Source organism: Rhinopithecus roxellana, chromosome 12 (assembly GCF_007565055.1).
Source record: "Rhinopithecus roxellana isolate Shanxi Qingling chromosome 12, ASM756505v1, whole genome shotgun sequence".
NCBI lineage: Eukaryota > Metazoa > Chordata > Mammalia > Primates > Cercopithecidae > Rhinopithecus > Rhinopithecus roxellana.
The window spans coordinates 90,497,338-90,512,997 of NC_044560.1; the positions used below are offsets into that span (position 1 = coordinate 90,497,338).

At 38.1% G+C, this 15,660-nt stretch overlaps 1 protein-coding gene across 18 annotated transcripts in view; it reads left to right on the plus strand.

Annotated features, from left to right (window-relative positions):
* LOC104675570 (microtubule-actin cross-linking factor 1) overlaps positions 1-15,660 on the plus strand; it is a 392,257-nt gene that overhangs the window by 324,394 nt on the left and 52,203 nt on the right. For 17 of the 18 annotated variants that reach the window (XM_030942495.1, XM_030942497.1, XM_030942493.1 and 14 more), the window contains 13 exons: positions 433-594; positions 789-959; positions 1,795-1,961; positions 5,784-5,943; positions 6,283-6,609; positions 7,910-7,994; positions 8,492-8,733; positions 9,374-9,580; positions 11,217-11,336; positions 11,761-11,868; positions 12,914-13,132; positions 14,041-14,244; positions 14,964-14,972. In XM_030942495.1, the coding sequence (XP_030798355.1) occupies positions 433-594; positions 789-959; positions 1,795-1,961; positions 5,784-5,943; positions 6,283-6,609; positions 7,910-7,994; positions 8,492-8,733; positions 9,374-9,580; positions 11,217-11,336; positions 11,761-11,868; positions 12,914-13,132; positions 14,041-14,244; positions 14,964-14,972 (2,181 nt within the window). The remainder of the gene's footprint in view (positions 1-432; positions 595-788; positions 960-1,794; positions 1,962-5,783; positions 5,944-6,282; positions 6,610-7,909; positions 7,995-8,491; positions 8,734-9,373; positions 9,581-11,216; positions 11,337-11,760; positions 11,869-12,913; positions 13,133-14,040; positions 14,245-14,963; positions 14,973-15,660) is intronic. The other variant, XM_030942494.1, reaches the window with a different exon arrangement.

Consider the following 15,660-nt stretch of genomic DNA (forward strand, 5'->3'; position numbering starts at 1 on the left):
CACCTGGAGTCCCAGCTACTTGTAAGACTGAGGCAAGAGAGTGGCGTGAACCCAGGAGGTGGAGCTTACAAGGAGCCGAGATCGCACCACTGCACTGCAGCCTGGGTGACAGAGTGAGACTCTGTCTCCAAAAAAAGAAAACAAAAAAATGAAGCAACAGATTTTTTTAAAAAAAAGAACAAAGGAAAGAGTCATTGGGTTAAAGACCTAAGTAGTGTCATAACTCTCTGGAATTACATGTCCATAGGAGAATGTATTAAAATACAAAACCACGTGTTTTCTTGATGCTTCACATGCAAATGCTTGTTCTTTCTTTTTATTCCTGGTTGTCTTTCATTAAGTCATAAATGCCCCAAGAATAACCAGTCTCTGTGTGGTATAGAGAGTCTAATAGCCTTTGTATTAAATCTTTTTTGGCTTGCAATTATCTAGATGTTTCAGAAAGAACAAGTGGATCCTCTTCAGATGAAATTGCAGCAGGTGAATGGACTTGGCCAGGGATTAATTCAGAGTGCAGGAAAAGACTGTGATGTGCAGGGTTTAGAACATGACATGGAAGAGATCAATGCTCGATGGAATACATTGAATAAAAAGGTGAGTGACCATGGGGTGACAAGTGTACTGGAAACAGAAAGCATAGAAAAGAGACATCTGAATCTAAGGTTTCCCGAAACCTGAATGGAAATAAAAATTTAGCAGTTGCAATCTATAATTACTAAAAGAGGTCAGTAGTAATTTGAAAACTACTTTCTCCTTTCTCATAATGAACCTATGTGTTCGTGATACAGGTCGCACAAAGAATTGCACAGCTACAGGAGGCCTTGTTGCATTGTGGGAAGTTTCAAGATGCCTTGGAGCCATTGCTCAGCTGGTTGGCAGATACCGAGGAGCTCATAGCCAATCAGAAACCTCCATCTGCTGAGTATAAAGTGGTAAAAGCACAGATCCAAGAACAGAAGGTAAGTGAGAATGTTGGGACAGTGAACTGTAACAGCCATAGGGAGTGGTAGACAACACATTTGCTTATAGTTTAAGAAGCAATTCAGAGTTTTAGTAGAATCCTAACCTACTTTGTGTCATCCTGAAAAGTGGAAATTGATTTTTCATTACCTTACTTAAATCTACTGGTTTACTGTGGCATATATTAGACTGAATAATTTTGCCTGTTCATGTATCCTATTTCAGTGTTCATCCACAATTTTATGTTAAGAGGTTTTTGGTGTTTTCAGGGTCAGCAGTATTCTAGATAGTGTTGTATATCATGTACAAAGTTTTATCTATATTTTTTGTTAGTTTAATTTCTATTTTAGTGCGATTTTTTCTTTTTAAAAACAATTTATCCCAAAGGAAATTTTATTTTTTTTCTCAGCTTTATTGGTGTATAGTTGACAAATAAAAATTGTATATGTTTATAATTTACAATGTGATGGTTTGATATATATATATATATACACACACATTGTGAAATGTTTACGGTAGTCAAGATAATTAACATATTAATCATCTCAAATGTTAACCATTTTTTAGGGCACTTTTCTCTTGGTTCAAAGGAAGTTCCCTGTTAGTCACATAATGGCAATCACTGCTCCATTTAAAAATTTAAGTGTGTGTGAAAAGTGTGTGAGTGGTGAGAACTGTGCTGTATCTCCTGTTTTTGCCTCAAGAATGAAAAAACTTATTTTACTCAATGAAGCTTAGGATTTGGCCGGTTGGTTTCTTTTGTTTTTTGTTTTTCTTCCTAGTTCAGATTTCACAATGATCCTGTGTTACACCTTTTCATTCTCTTTATAATAGTTGCTCCAGCGGCTCCTAGATGATCGAAAGGCCACAGTAGACATGCTTCAAGCAGAAGGAGGCAGAATAGCCCAGTCAGCAGAGCTGGCTGATAGAGAGAAAATCACCGGGCAGCTGAAGAGTCTTGAAAGTAGATGGACTGAACTACTCAGTAAGGCAGCAGCCAGGTAAGACCAAAGGAATTTTGAGGAGTGGGTCAGAGGTTTGTTTTGTTCTTCTTCGACTTACTATCACTAAAGTGCTATTTAAGTTCTTGGATGATTCATACAGATTTTTGGAAAGTGTTTAATGGCTTAAGCTTATTTGAACTGGGATAAGATTTTAGAGATGATGCTTATAACCAGAATCACACTTAGGAAATGGTCTCCTGCATCTTCATAAATTTCCAAGAACTGGAAAACTCGTTGCTCTGTGTGGTTGTTCTGCTGTAGTATAATCATAGTTCCAAATGACAGACACAGACTCCTACAGTCCAGCCAAGTTATTTTCTGAGTTTTTGAAACAGATTCCCCCCCCCCTTATGTTTATAAATAATGCTTTTGATACTTGGAATTGAAATGTGTCATATTTCTTTTCTATTAGCTTATACTAATATTAGATTTTTTTGCCTTTAGAAGCTAGTCTGTGGTTCTGTTAAATATCTGGGAATACAAGAGATGCATGAACTTACCTCAATAAATGGTCAAAAAGACAGGCAACAAATATTCTTCCTCCAAGGAAACATTCCCTTTCTCTTTCCATAGCTATAAGTCATGCTGTCACTTGAGCTTAATAAGTCACATAGATGTCTTTACTTTTATACAGTCCCCAGTTTTAAAATTAAATACCAACTAATGAGAAATCAATAAGAGAGTTGATCATTTGTTGTTGTACCCTTTACGTTTCCTAGGTAGCCTATGGCAGTCTTCAAATAATTCCCTCTTCAGTATTTTTATGTCCACCTGCCCATGACTTGCTTATTCCTTACCTGAGTTGCAAAGTATGGCTTGCCCATGTTAGTGGAAGAAACAAAATGGAAAGAATTTGACTTACTTGTGTTTCCAGATTTGTACTGCTTATTTTCTTTTCTCTCTGTGCATTTCCAGTAATGGTACCGTTAGCTTTCCAGTTTCCTAGGCTTAAAAACTCAACTCCATTTTTACTCTTTTTTTAAAAAAATTTTTCCTTTGTGCCCACATCTATCAGCATGCTAAATTCTGTCTATTTTACTTTACAGTTTCTTTCCTGTCCATCTGTTTCTCTAATTCCCACTCTCCCCTCAGTTCATGACTTAGGAGCTCTCACTAGTTGTATTGAGATCGCTTCTTCACTAATCACTCTACCACTTACCCTCGGGCCTTCCCCTTCCCATCCCCCAGCTGCAGGTGAACCTTTCTGAAATAAGCCTTTAATCATATCTTTTCAGGCTCAGAGGCATTTAATTGACTCCCTGTTAAAATAAAACCTTTAGATTATGAGGCTGACGCACTGCCTGCTCTACTAAGAAGGTGCTTAAAATAAAATCTGAACTCTAACCCACCATTCAGAGCCCTCTATTTGACACTAACCTACCTTTCTTAGTTTCTAATATTCTTCTCACTCCTTGTATTATAGCTGAAGTAAGCTATATTCTGTTCTTTAATATCTTCTGACAGTGTCCTAACCCTGTGTCTTATTTTATGGTATTATAATACATCTTTCATGAAATGCTTTTGTCCATCTCTCTTCTATAAAACTTTCCTTATTCCCCAAGCATGGAATAACTTTTCCTGCCTCTTCACTGCCATAACTCTTTATCTGTACCTTGTATTATGATCATTATTTTAGGTACTTACCTTCCTGGTCCATAAACTCCTTGAAGTCGTGGTTTATCTTATACATATTTTTATGACTCTTTCCTTCTACTTGTTTCCATCCCCCTAGCCTAATATAGTTTCTGGGCCAATCTTTTAAACAGAAACAAATACCAAGAGTAGATATTTGATGCTTCTAAATTATTTTTAGCTCTTCTCCCTAAAAATATCTGAAATCTTATTACAATACATTCTTCAAATTTTCAGATTCCAAAATCAAATGAGTAAGAAAGACATAAAAATTACAGGCAATTTTTAAAAAATTAAATTCTAGTTTAATAATGATTTTTAATATTGTATGTTTTAGTTGCATTGCTTGAAGATATATTTTGAAGGCTGGCATAAACAAACTAGGAAAGAAAGTTTTAGACTTAGATTGCCATTTAAAAAATGTTTTTCTTCAGCCGGACGTGGTGGCTCAAGCCTGTAATCCCAGCACTTTGGGAGGCCGAGACGGGCGGATTACGAGTTCAGGAGATCGAGACCATCCTGGCTAACACGGTGAACCTCATCTCTACTAAAAAAAAAAATACAAAAACCTAGCCGGGCGAGGTGGCGGGTGCCTGTAGTCCCAGCTACTCGGGAGGCTGAGGCAGGAGAATGGCGTAAACCCAGGAGGCGGAGCTTGCAGTGAGCTGAGATCCGGCCACTGTACTCCAGCCTGGGTGACAGAGTGAGACTCCGTCTCAAAAAAAAAAAAAAAGTTTTTCTTCATATTCAAACATAATTGAATTTCCAGTAATCAAAATGCCAAATTTTTAAATTTAAACGACTTTTTTTTTTTTTTTTTTGAGATGGAGGCTCGCTCTGTCACCCAGGCTGGAGTGTAGTAGTGCGATCTCAGTTCACTGCAAGGTCCGCCTCCCGAGTTCACACCATTCTGCTGCCTCAGCCTCCTGAGTAGCTGGGATTACAGGTGCCCACCACCACACCTGGCTAATTTTTTATATTTTTAGTAGAGACGGGGTTTCACCGTGTTAGCCAGGATGGTCTCGATCTTTTGACCTCGTAATCCGCCTGCCTCAGCCTCCCAAAGTGCTGGCATTACAGGGGTGAGCCACCATGCCCGGCTAAACCACTTTTGTTAAAATAACTTTGTCAGGGCATAACTAGCATAGGGCCTGGCGTAAATTAGGTCTTCAGTAAAGGTTCGCTGAACTTAAGTGCATCATATGCTCCCAGGCCTCTTCAGATGCCATATCTTTTAGTCTGTTTTTAGTAATTCAAAGACAACATTATGACCTTTCATTATTCATCTGTGTGCTAATACAGTTCTGTGGTTGTTTTCTTGTCTGTTCTTTGTCAGGCTGTCTCCAATATCCAGACTTCCTCCTGCCTTTGTAATTTGCTGCTTTTATTTTATAGAGTAAAACAAACCACAGGTACTTTGAAAAGAACATCTCTTAGCATCTCTATGGTCTCAGTGACAATCATGTATCCAAAGAAAAGCCAAGCTTAGTATGGATGTTATATTAAATAAGATTCCAAGTGAGATGTAAAGTCTATAGTTTTTTTGTTTTTTGGGGAGGGGGAGGGGTGCTTTTTGTGTTGGCAAATTCAGCCAGCATGAGGTTTTTTGTTTGTTTCTTTTTTGGTTTTTTGCCTTAAATCTGGATTCAAAGTTATGTTCTGGGGCTTGAAATTACCAGAAGCCTGACTGGATTTTGGGAAGTTGGGGAGGGAGTTCTAGTTCATAGGTGATATACAGTCTTTACTCTTCAGATATCTTCACTCACAAATGAAGGTAGTAGTGACAGAGAGAATGAAAACAGACACCTTTTTGCCTCCTTTAAACTTTGTTTTGGTCACATGTTCAGGTGATATATATGCTACATTCTGTTTTGATTTGGGTCAATATGATATAAGGAGAACATTAGAAGATTTGATTCTGCTGTTGCTACTCACCAGGTGATTGGACAAATCTTTCTTTAAGCCTTCTGAGTCAACTTTCTCTTTTATAATAGGGGGATAATTATTCTGTCCACCTTACAAGGTATGAAATCCTTTAAAACATCGAAATGCTACGTAATGTGTGTTCTGTTTACTATTGTTACTTAAACTGTACCTGGAAAAGACTGTTCTTTTACTGAGTATAGTACTATTACCAGTCTTAATGTGACTTTTTTCCTGAGCAGCTTGTTCTATATATTCGTGTAGGCAAAAACAGCTGGAAGACATCCTGGTTCTGGCCAAACAGTTCCATGAGACAGCTGAGCCTATTTCTGACTTCTTATCTGTCACAGAGAAAAAGCTTGCTAACTCAGAACCTGTTGGCACTCAGACTGCCAAAATACAGCAGCAGATCATTCGGCACAAGGTAGGGAATGGTTACAGTAAATGAAAACAGAAAACTGGAATTAGAAATCCCAGAAATGAGTAAACTACCTGCAGCGTTTTAGAGGATGTGTGTTTTGTGGGTTTAACTTAAAATATGATCAGATTATTAATTGGAAAAGTCACATTCTTGAAATACAAATAGAAATTGATAAGCTACCATCGGAATAAACAGCTTTTGTTCCCAATTTTTATATTATTTTTGCCCTTCATTTGGTGAATTTTTTAATTGTTTAATTTGTTATATCATTTGTTACTCATTTTGCATTTACTTTTCATTTATTTTGTTTCTGTTATTCATGTTTTCCATCTGGATTTCCAGGCTCTGGAAGAAGACATAGAAAACCATGCAACAGATGTGCACCAGGCAGTCAAAATTGGGCAGTCCCTCTCCTCCCTGACATCTCCTGCAGAACAGGGTGTGCTGTCAGAAAAGATAGACTCATTGCAGGCCCGATACAGTGAAATTCAAGACCGCTGTTGTCGGAAGGCAGCCCTGCTTGAACAAGCTCTGTCTAATGCTAGGCTGTTTGGGGAGGATGAGGTGGAGGTGCTCAACTGGCTGGCTGAGGTTGAGGACAAGCTCAGTTCAGTATTCGTAAAGGATTTCAAACAGGATGTCCTACACAAACAGCACGCTGACCACCTGGTATTCATGTTTCCATTTTTATTGGTTATGTTATTCTGTTATTTTGTTATTTTGATTTATGTTTCTCTTCATTTATTTATTTTTTTTCTTCATTACACACACTTCAACTTTATTTTATACACAAGTACATAGTTTGTGGACTTGATGTTGACTGCCAATTTGTTTTTGGATGAGTCCATGGAAATACTTATATTTAACAAGTTGAATCAGTAATTCTAGAAGATAGTACAGGGTGTAGTCAGTCAGGGGCCATCTGAACTCCAACTCATGATTTACGTTATTAGGTGATGGGTCACTAAGATTCTATTTGAGCAGTTTTATGAAAGATAATGTGCTTTAACGAAACCAGATCTATATATGTAGTGCCCAGGATTTGATCATACTAGGTCAAGTTAGAACTTTTAGGATATTTCTGGATTTGCTCAAATTCCAGGGATTCTGTGTCATCTTTTTTTTTTTTTTTTTTTTTTTTTTTTTTGAGACAGAGTCTCGCTCTGTCGCCCAGGCTGGAGTGCAGTGGCCGGATCTCAGCTCACTGCAAGCTCCGCCTCCCGGGTTTACGCCGTTCTCCTGCCTCAGCCTCCCGAGTAGCTGGGACTACAGGCGCGACTACAGGCGCCCGCCACCACGCCTGGCTAGTTTTTTGTATTTTTTTAGTAGAGACGGGGTTTCACTGTGTTAGCCAGGATGGTCTCGATCTCCTGACCTCGTGATCCGCCCGTCTCGGCCTCCCAAAGTGCTGGGGTTACAGGCTTGAGCCACCGCGCCCGGCCTGTGTCATCTTAATAGAAGAGTTTGCCTTTTTCATTTCGTTTTTATGAAATCTGTTTGAAAGCAGTAAAAATAGGTAATTTTTCTTATAGTCTGATTCTTTTGCTTCATTAACTTTAAACATGAAGAGAGTTTTTAACTAGGATTCTGTTTTAAGTCAATTTGTTCTTACTGAATTTCTTCTCTTAAACTTTCTGTTTATTCCTTACTTTGGACACAGTAGACAATTTTGCTAAATTTCACTTCTACCTTTCTTGGGTTCGGGTTTAGTACCGATAGATTGGTAAAGCTGATGTAATTCTAAGTTTTTCTCATCCAGTACTTAGGAAAGTTTGCCTATAGGTATCTGATTTAATTATTTTGAATAGTCAGTGGGCTCCCTAAAGAGAAAATGAGGGGATCAAATATCTGATGTTTAAATTAAACTAGTATTCATCTCTTTACTTTAAATTTGGTCTCTTAAGGGTCTCACATTTTGTTTCCTTTGTAGTGCCACAGTTTTGGCATTAATGGTATTCTTTCCTTTCAGGCTTTAAATGAAGAAATTGTTAATAGAAAGAAGAATGTAGACCAAGCTATTAAAAATGGTCAGGCTCTTCTAAAACAAACCACAGGTACTTTGAAAAGTGCGTCTCTTAGCACCCTTATGGTCTCAAGGACAATCATGTACCCAAGGAAAGGAGTTCCCTGCCTTAGCCTCTTCTCTATGTATATATGAGAAGCTTAGTATTCACTGATTGTATTCCCTACTGTGCTCCAGAAGGTTATTTCCTGCTAAATCTTTTGAAAACTAAAACGTTGTCTCACATCTGGTTATAGATGATGATTTCTCCTCTCCTTCAGTAGAGGAGCCAGCATCCACTGAAAGGTGCTGGGAACATCTAGAAACATTTGAGCTGAGCTCAGATTTTAATAATTCAGAAATGGCTTCTTTTATCCAGTGGAAAGTTTATTTTATTTCTCATTTGCCCTTAGTATGGGATGGGTGAAATCGTTACCACAGAGAGAGAGAGCGTCTATGAAATTAAAGCTCTGATTTGAAGAAAGGGGATCAGAGACTCCTCATTCCTAGATCTCTTAAATATGAATAATTGTGTGCTATCTTCCATAGGCGAGGAGGTGTTACTTATCCAAGAAAAACTAGATGGAATAAAGACTCGTTACACAGACATCACAGTTACTAGCTCCAAGGCCCTCAGAACTTTAGAGCAAGCCCGGCAACTGGCCACCAAGTTCCATTCTACTTACGAGGAACTGACTGGGTGGCTGAGGGAGGTGGAGGAGGAGCTGGCAGCCAGTGGAGGACAGTCTCCCACAGGGGAGCAGATACCCCAGTTTCAACAAAGACAGAAGGTGAGCTGTTATTTTACCGTAAAAGGAAAAAAAGCCTTCCTCTTTGTCAGAATCCTTAAGTTTTATCAACCTTGACCTTAAATATAAACTAAAAATATGTGCCCCCCTTTCTTGTTTACTCATGGACAGTAAGATTTGACATAAAGACATATATGTTACACATACATTATGAAGGAGAAAGTTGAATCAAGTTTGCTTTGTAACATTTTATAACTTACCTCTATTATTTATTCTCTAAAGAGTGCTTAATGGTTTTATTTGATTTCTCTGCAGGATCTAGTATAGTTCTAGATGCATAGAACTATTGTATAGGTACTCGTTAGGTTAAATACTGAGCCGTTGGTTAAAGCATTATTTGTCATTTCTGTTGAAGTAAGGAGATGAAAGAAGTATTACTTGTTTTACCTAGAGACAATCTGGCTCAAAAAATCTTACAGACAATTCTAAGCAAGCAACAGTGAAGTCTAAAGTCAGGCTTCAGAATGACTGAAAAATCTGAGATGAGAAAAAAATAACTGAAGGAAGGAGGTCAGAGTCCTACTGGGATGTGTGGTGGTAGAGATAGCACTTTCCACCCAGCACAGCTGCTGATGTGCTTTATTTAGCAAGGTATGGCCTGAAAACTCTTTTCCCTCCTTAGGAATTAAAGAAGGAGGTCATGGAGCACAGGCTGGTGTTGGACACAGTGAATGAGGTGAGCCGTGCTCTCTTAGAGCTGGTGCCCTGGAGAGCCAGAGAAGGGCTGGATAAACTTGTGTCCGATGCTAACGAGCAGTACAAACTAGTCAGTGACACTATTGGACAAAGGGTGGATGAAATTGATGCTGCTATTCAGAGATCACAACAGGTAATGTTTATAATACCTCTGCATTAATATTTTAGACAGTATTGATGTGTGAGATACAGTACTATGACCCACATAAATACAGACTCAGAAATAAGAATGAGCTCAAGCTAAATCTGATGGAATAAATTTATTTCATTGATGGGAAATGATTGGGTAGAAGTTTGTGAAGATGGATCCAGGATTTGACCAAAATACTTGACCCCTTTGAGTAGAGAAGTACTTGGAGAAGAGTCTACATGAGGCCTTTTCTTAGCTAAAGCCCTGCTAAGAAGGCTGATGGTGATGGGAGTAGATAATATCTAGATTCAGAAGGTCCAAATGCATCACAATCTTAGTTTGACATGATTAACTCTCTTAGCATTAGATGGAAGAGGGGACGGAATCAAGAACTATAATTACTATCAAATATGCAAACCAAAATAGCAGAACTATGTAAAATAGAACCTTCTCAGTAAACACAGGTGTCATATTTCCCGTGATCTTTTTTCCTTCCTGCTTTCTGGAAAAAAGTCATTTGTTCTTTTGTGTAGCTGGATACATACCACTTAATGTGCCGTAGTACAAAAAATAAGTTAATATAACTCCTTAGGATTGTAGTGATGAACGTATGCTTTTTGAACCACACAGAAATTTGCTCTGAGTCCAGGTATATCCCCAGTGTGTCTTTAGAGTTATCCCTAGTCTTGTCCAGGTATTTCAATATGAAATTTATTGTGCTTGGAAGAAGCATATTTTAAATATCAATGTATATTGGCCAAGTTGAAGAGGAAGAGATAAAAGACTGGGGAGGTCAGGCATAGGAGACGGGGCTCACACCTGTAGTCTCAGCACTTTTGGGAGGCTAAGGTAGGAGAATCCCTTGAGGGCAAGAGTTCGAGACCAGCCTGGGCCACATAACAAGACACCATCTCTACAGAAATATTAAAAAATTAGCCAAGCATGGTGGCAATTGCCTATGTAGTCCTAGCTATTAGAGAGGCTGAGGTGGGAGGATCACTTGAGCCTAGGAGTTAGAGGCTACAGTGAGCTATGATCGTGCTACTGCACTCCAGCCTGAGCAACAGAATCAGACACTGTCTTTGAGGGGGCAGGGAAGGGGGGAAGATTGGGGAGCCCTCATGAAACAACAGTCACGTAGAACATGTTCTTGGTTTTCGTTATTACATAACCATTTAAAAATGGTGTTGTTCTGGGGTTTTATGCTGCTTCAGCTGAGTGGGCACTTCCAAGTTAGCTTGACTCAGCTGTCTACTGCCATATTAGGTTTGTATTTAAACATCTGACTAAACCTACTGTTCCATGTCTGGGTAGGAAAGAGCAATGGCAGGAAGAGTATAGTCTCATAAAAACACTGATTAGAAGCATATTTCTTTTGAAGGGGATTGATATCTGTTACTTCTAGTTGTAGAAACTGAGTTCTGTAACTTATTTTAAAGAAATTGATATATGGTCAGTTCTAACTTGTTTGCATGTTGAATTGTGATTTTATGAAATTCTTCCCAGTTTTGACTCTACTTTGTGAGAGATTATAAACTGTATTACTGAAAATCCAGGCCCTGCTGTGTTGAATAAATTACAGTTCTGAGGAGACTTGGCTGTATATAATTTGTTTATTTTTCTTTAATACGTCTATTAGTATGAGCAAGCTGCCGATGCAGAACTAGCTTGGGTTGCCGAAACTAAACGGAAACTGATGGCTCTAGGTCCAATTCGCCTGGAACAGGACCAGACCACAGCACAGCTTCAGGTACAGAAGGTATGTGCCCACTCTTTCCTGAGCTAACAGAATCATCAGTAACTTAGAGTGACAAGGAGAGTTTCAGACTATCCCATGTCAAGTGGAATAATTTAATGGCATGATGGTAAATAGAAATTAATTTTCTATGTACTTGATTGAGACGAGGAAGAATTTTTTTTTTTTTTTTTTTTTTTGCTTTGTAAGAAAGGAAAAATAGGCCCATTAATCCATAATTAGCAGTTTCCTTGGTGATTTTTAGGAGAGTAGACATTTTTGTAAGCTAGTAAAAAGATAAGCTAAAGAAGATATTGGATAGGCAAAGTGTCAAACTGTATAAGAACAATTTTTAATATGGCTTTTTCATAGATTTTGTCTTAACCTTCAGTAACACAGGAAAAGGGTCTTTTTACTTCTTGACTTAACTACATTTTACTTTTCAAAGGCTTTCTCCATTGACATTATTCGACACAAAGATTCAATGGATGAACTCTTCAGTCACCGTAGTGAAATCTTTGGCACATGTGGGGAGGAGCAGAAAACTGTATTACAGGTGAATTACATTTATTTATTTGCCATATTGTTCCTGTCTTAATCATGGTGAATTAGAAGCACAATTGTGAAATGATGGTTTAAGGCTTTTTCCCTCCTGGACTTTTCTTACAATTGCTATTACAGTCCAACTTTATCCTTCTAAAAGGTCATACCTAGTTTTGAAAGGATTGGTCAAGATAGTTTGTCGATAGGTTTTTTCGTTTTGTTTTGTTTTGTTTTATAAAGGATATGTTTAGCCACAGTTTCCTCAGAAATATTCATAAAATGACTGAGCTACTCATCCTAAACATTTGAAACATAAATGGCAGGTTTCTGGAGACGTTTTTTAATCAGAAGAAAAATGACAGGCAAAACTTGGATAGGCAAAGATTCCATCATAGCCCCTTAGATGTTCAGTTTTAAACTGATCCATTATAATAACGCTATATTGGCCAGGTACGGTGGCTGATGCCTGTTATCCCAGCACTTTGGGAGGCCAAGGTGGGTGGATTACCTGAGGTCAGCAGTTCGAGACCAGCCCGGCCAACATGGAGAAACCCTGTCTCTACTAAAAATACAAAAATTAGCTGGACCTGGCGGCAGGAACCTGTAATCCCAGCTACTCGGGAAGCTGAAGCAGGAGAATCCCTTGAACCCAGGAGGCGGATGTTGCAGTGAGTCGAGATCACGCCACTGCACTCCAGCCTTGGTGACAAAGTGAGACGCTGTCTCAAAAACATACATAATAATAATAATGCTATATCTAAGGTTATGTGTCATTACTGAAAGGTTAAATTTGCTGTGTTTTTCTTAACACTATTTTACTGCCTTTTAAACTTTTATCTTTTAAAAATTAGAAATAAAATATATGTATGATAGGAAAATTAGAAAATTTCAGGTAAGTATAAAGAAGAAAATAAAAATCACTTCTAATCTTTATTCATATTTTAAAATAATTTAGTTGTGTATTCTTTTAGACTTTTTAATGTATATATACCTACTTTTTTTCTTAAGAGTTTATAATAGTAATACTTAAACTTTTTTTTTTTTTTTTACTCACATAGGAAAAGACGGAGTCTCTAATACAGCAATATGAAGCCATTAGCCTACTCAATTCAGAGCGTTATGCCCGCCTAGAGCGGGCCCAGGTCTTAGTAAACCAGTTTTGGGAAACTTATGAAGAGCTCAGCCCCTGGATTGAGGAAACTCGGGCACTAATAGCACAGTTACCCCCTCCAGCCATTGATCATGAGCAGCTCAGGCAGCAACAAGAGGAAATGAGGGTAAGGAGCATGCCAAATTTCATTTTATTGCTCTAAAATGGTCTCTATAATTTATTTAAAAACAACATTTCTTAGTGTCTATAGGTGCAAGTTCTGTGTTATGAAGTTAATTCTTAATCAGTTAGAATTCCTTTCATAATATATAATATGAATTCTTTGTTGTTTAATATCAATTGATTAAACACTAAGATTATAGAGATATCGAGAACCTTGGAATGACAGAGCTAAAGAAAGAACTCACTAAAAATCAATGGAATTTAAAATATTTCTGGGGATAATAGCATGTTGTTACACTCAAGGTGTGGTTGGATGGTACTTTCTACTTAGGCACCAACTGGAGTGAAAGCCATGAGGTAATGTCAGAAGGCATTTGCTCTGTATAGTTAATGACACTTTAAAATGTTTATTTCTGGTTTATGGCTTGTGCTTATTGCTATTCCTATAAGTGGAAGGATATAAACTGGACGTAGCCAACAGTAAAGTCAAGGAGTGGTTGGATTGCCAAAAATGTTGCTATTCATAGCTTATCCAGCTTAGTATCTCAGTCTGGGGAGGTAGATAATTATTAAACCATGTAGAGTAAAATAGAGTACATAGAAGTACTTATGATTACAGAAGAGTGTGGAGTAGACTTGTATGACACAGGTGGAAGGGGAAGAGAAGAGAGTATGTTTCCAGGAAGGCTGCTAGGGTAATGAGACATCAGAACTGACTTTTAAAAATTAAGAGAATTGGGTAGTGTCAGAACCTAAGATTTAGGTGTTTTTCTGTTCCTGCACAAATGGTGAGATGCTGGGACTTGCTAGTTTTTAACAATTTTGTTTGTTCCTCTTAAAGTTGATATTAGCTCTGACCAAAGTAAGTAAACTGGTATAAAAGTATTCATTATGGGTTATTTTTTTACCTAGCAATTAAGGGAATCTATTGCTGAACACAAACCTCATATTGACAAACTACTAAAGATAGGCCCACAACTAAAGGAATTAAACCCCGAGGAAGGGGAAATGGTGGAAGAAAAATACCAGAAAGCAGAAAACATGTATGCCCAAATAAAGGAGGAGGTGCGCCAGCGAGCCCTGGCTCTGGATGAGGCCGTGTCCCAGTCTGCACAGGTATGTGTGTGTCTGACACTCATAACCTTCAACTGTCTGCTGTTCTAAACAAGAGATCTCTGTATCAGGTATGCCTCTGTGCTCAGCAATGTCCAGACCAGCATGTTAATACATGATTGGTATATAGAACAGAAAGCTTAGCCTATCTGCATTTTTATTCCAAGGAACATTGGCATACTGACATTCTGAGGAGAGTGAAAGGCATCTTGGCTGGTATATATTGTCTGTTGATGGTTTCTCTGAAAACTTTATGTTGTGATGATCCTTTAGCACATGATTTTGGATAAATCTACCTTGCAGATTCAAAAGCAGTGACTGCCTCAAAAAAGTACTTGTTGAACCTGTTACTTTTTAGCTTTAGAGCAACAGCACATTAGTTTTCTTAAGCAACCAGCTAACTCATATTTAAGATGCTTGAGTAGGGAGTAGTAAGAGCCAAAGAGAAGCATAAACCAGCAGAGGGGTTTAAAGCATGTAACTACATACTTTCAACTAATATATTACTCTTAGTGGTACTGTTGTCATGTCTGGGTATTTTATTCCTATGTTTAGTCAGTATTCTTGGTTAATATTTGTACTTACACAAGTTTCTCCCCCCACCTTCCGTCCCATCTCTCACTCACATTGTGGAATGTGTTACTTTGTGTTGTTGCTGCCTGCTCCTGTCTTCCCCACATCGTCACATTTCATTGTTGTGTTGACCGCGCCCACCATTACAGATTACAGAGGTAAGGTACCCATCCCCATTGGGACTAGGGTGTTCTTATAATGCTGAAAATTGAGGTCATTACCTATAAGGGAATTTCCCTTAACTTTAGTGGAATAAATTTAATTAGTCAGTTTATTATGTCAGTTTCATTTGGGGTGGAACCTAGACGTGAGAGAGTGATGGGAAGTGATTTTGTTAAAAGTCCCACCATGTTTTTTCTATAGGACACTTGAAATTGATAAGCCTTTCTCTAACTAAAACCAGAGTTGGTTTGAGATAGATTTTTCTTAGGAGGCAAGCTTAATCTGTTTTGCTCTCTTTTCTCCCCTCTCTGCATCAAATTTTAATGAGAACTTTTCAGTTGTAGTCATGTTATTCAAAGTACCAGAAGACTGGGACGGTAATAATTCTTTAAGAACAAGGTTAGATTTGGTCTTCCTTAATTACCTTTCATTATTCCAACATTTTTTCTCTCTTATTGTTCCATAAGGTGGGTCGTTAAATTGCATGCCATGATACTTTTAAACCGCAAGTCGTGTAGCGTATTAAGTTCCCCATTCATTTACACAGCTAGTGGAGGGCATCTAACTTGTTGGTCTAGTCTGTTGCATGCAACTGTCATCTCAAATGTTGACATACTGACTCTCAGCAGTTTCATAGTCTTGTCCCTTTTTTGTTACATTAGTTGGAATAGGAGAAATATTGTG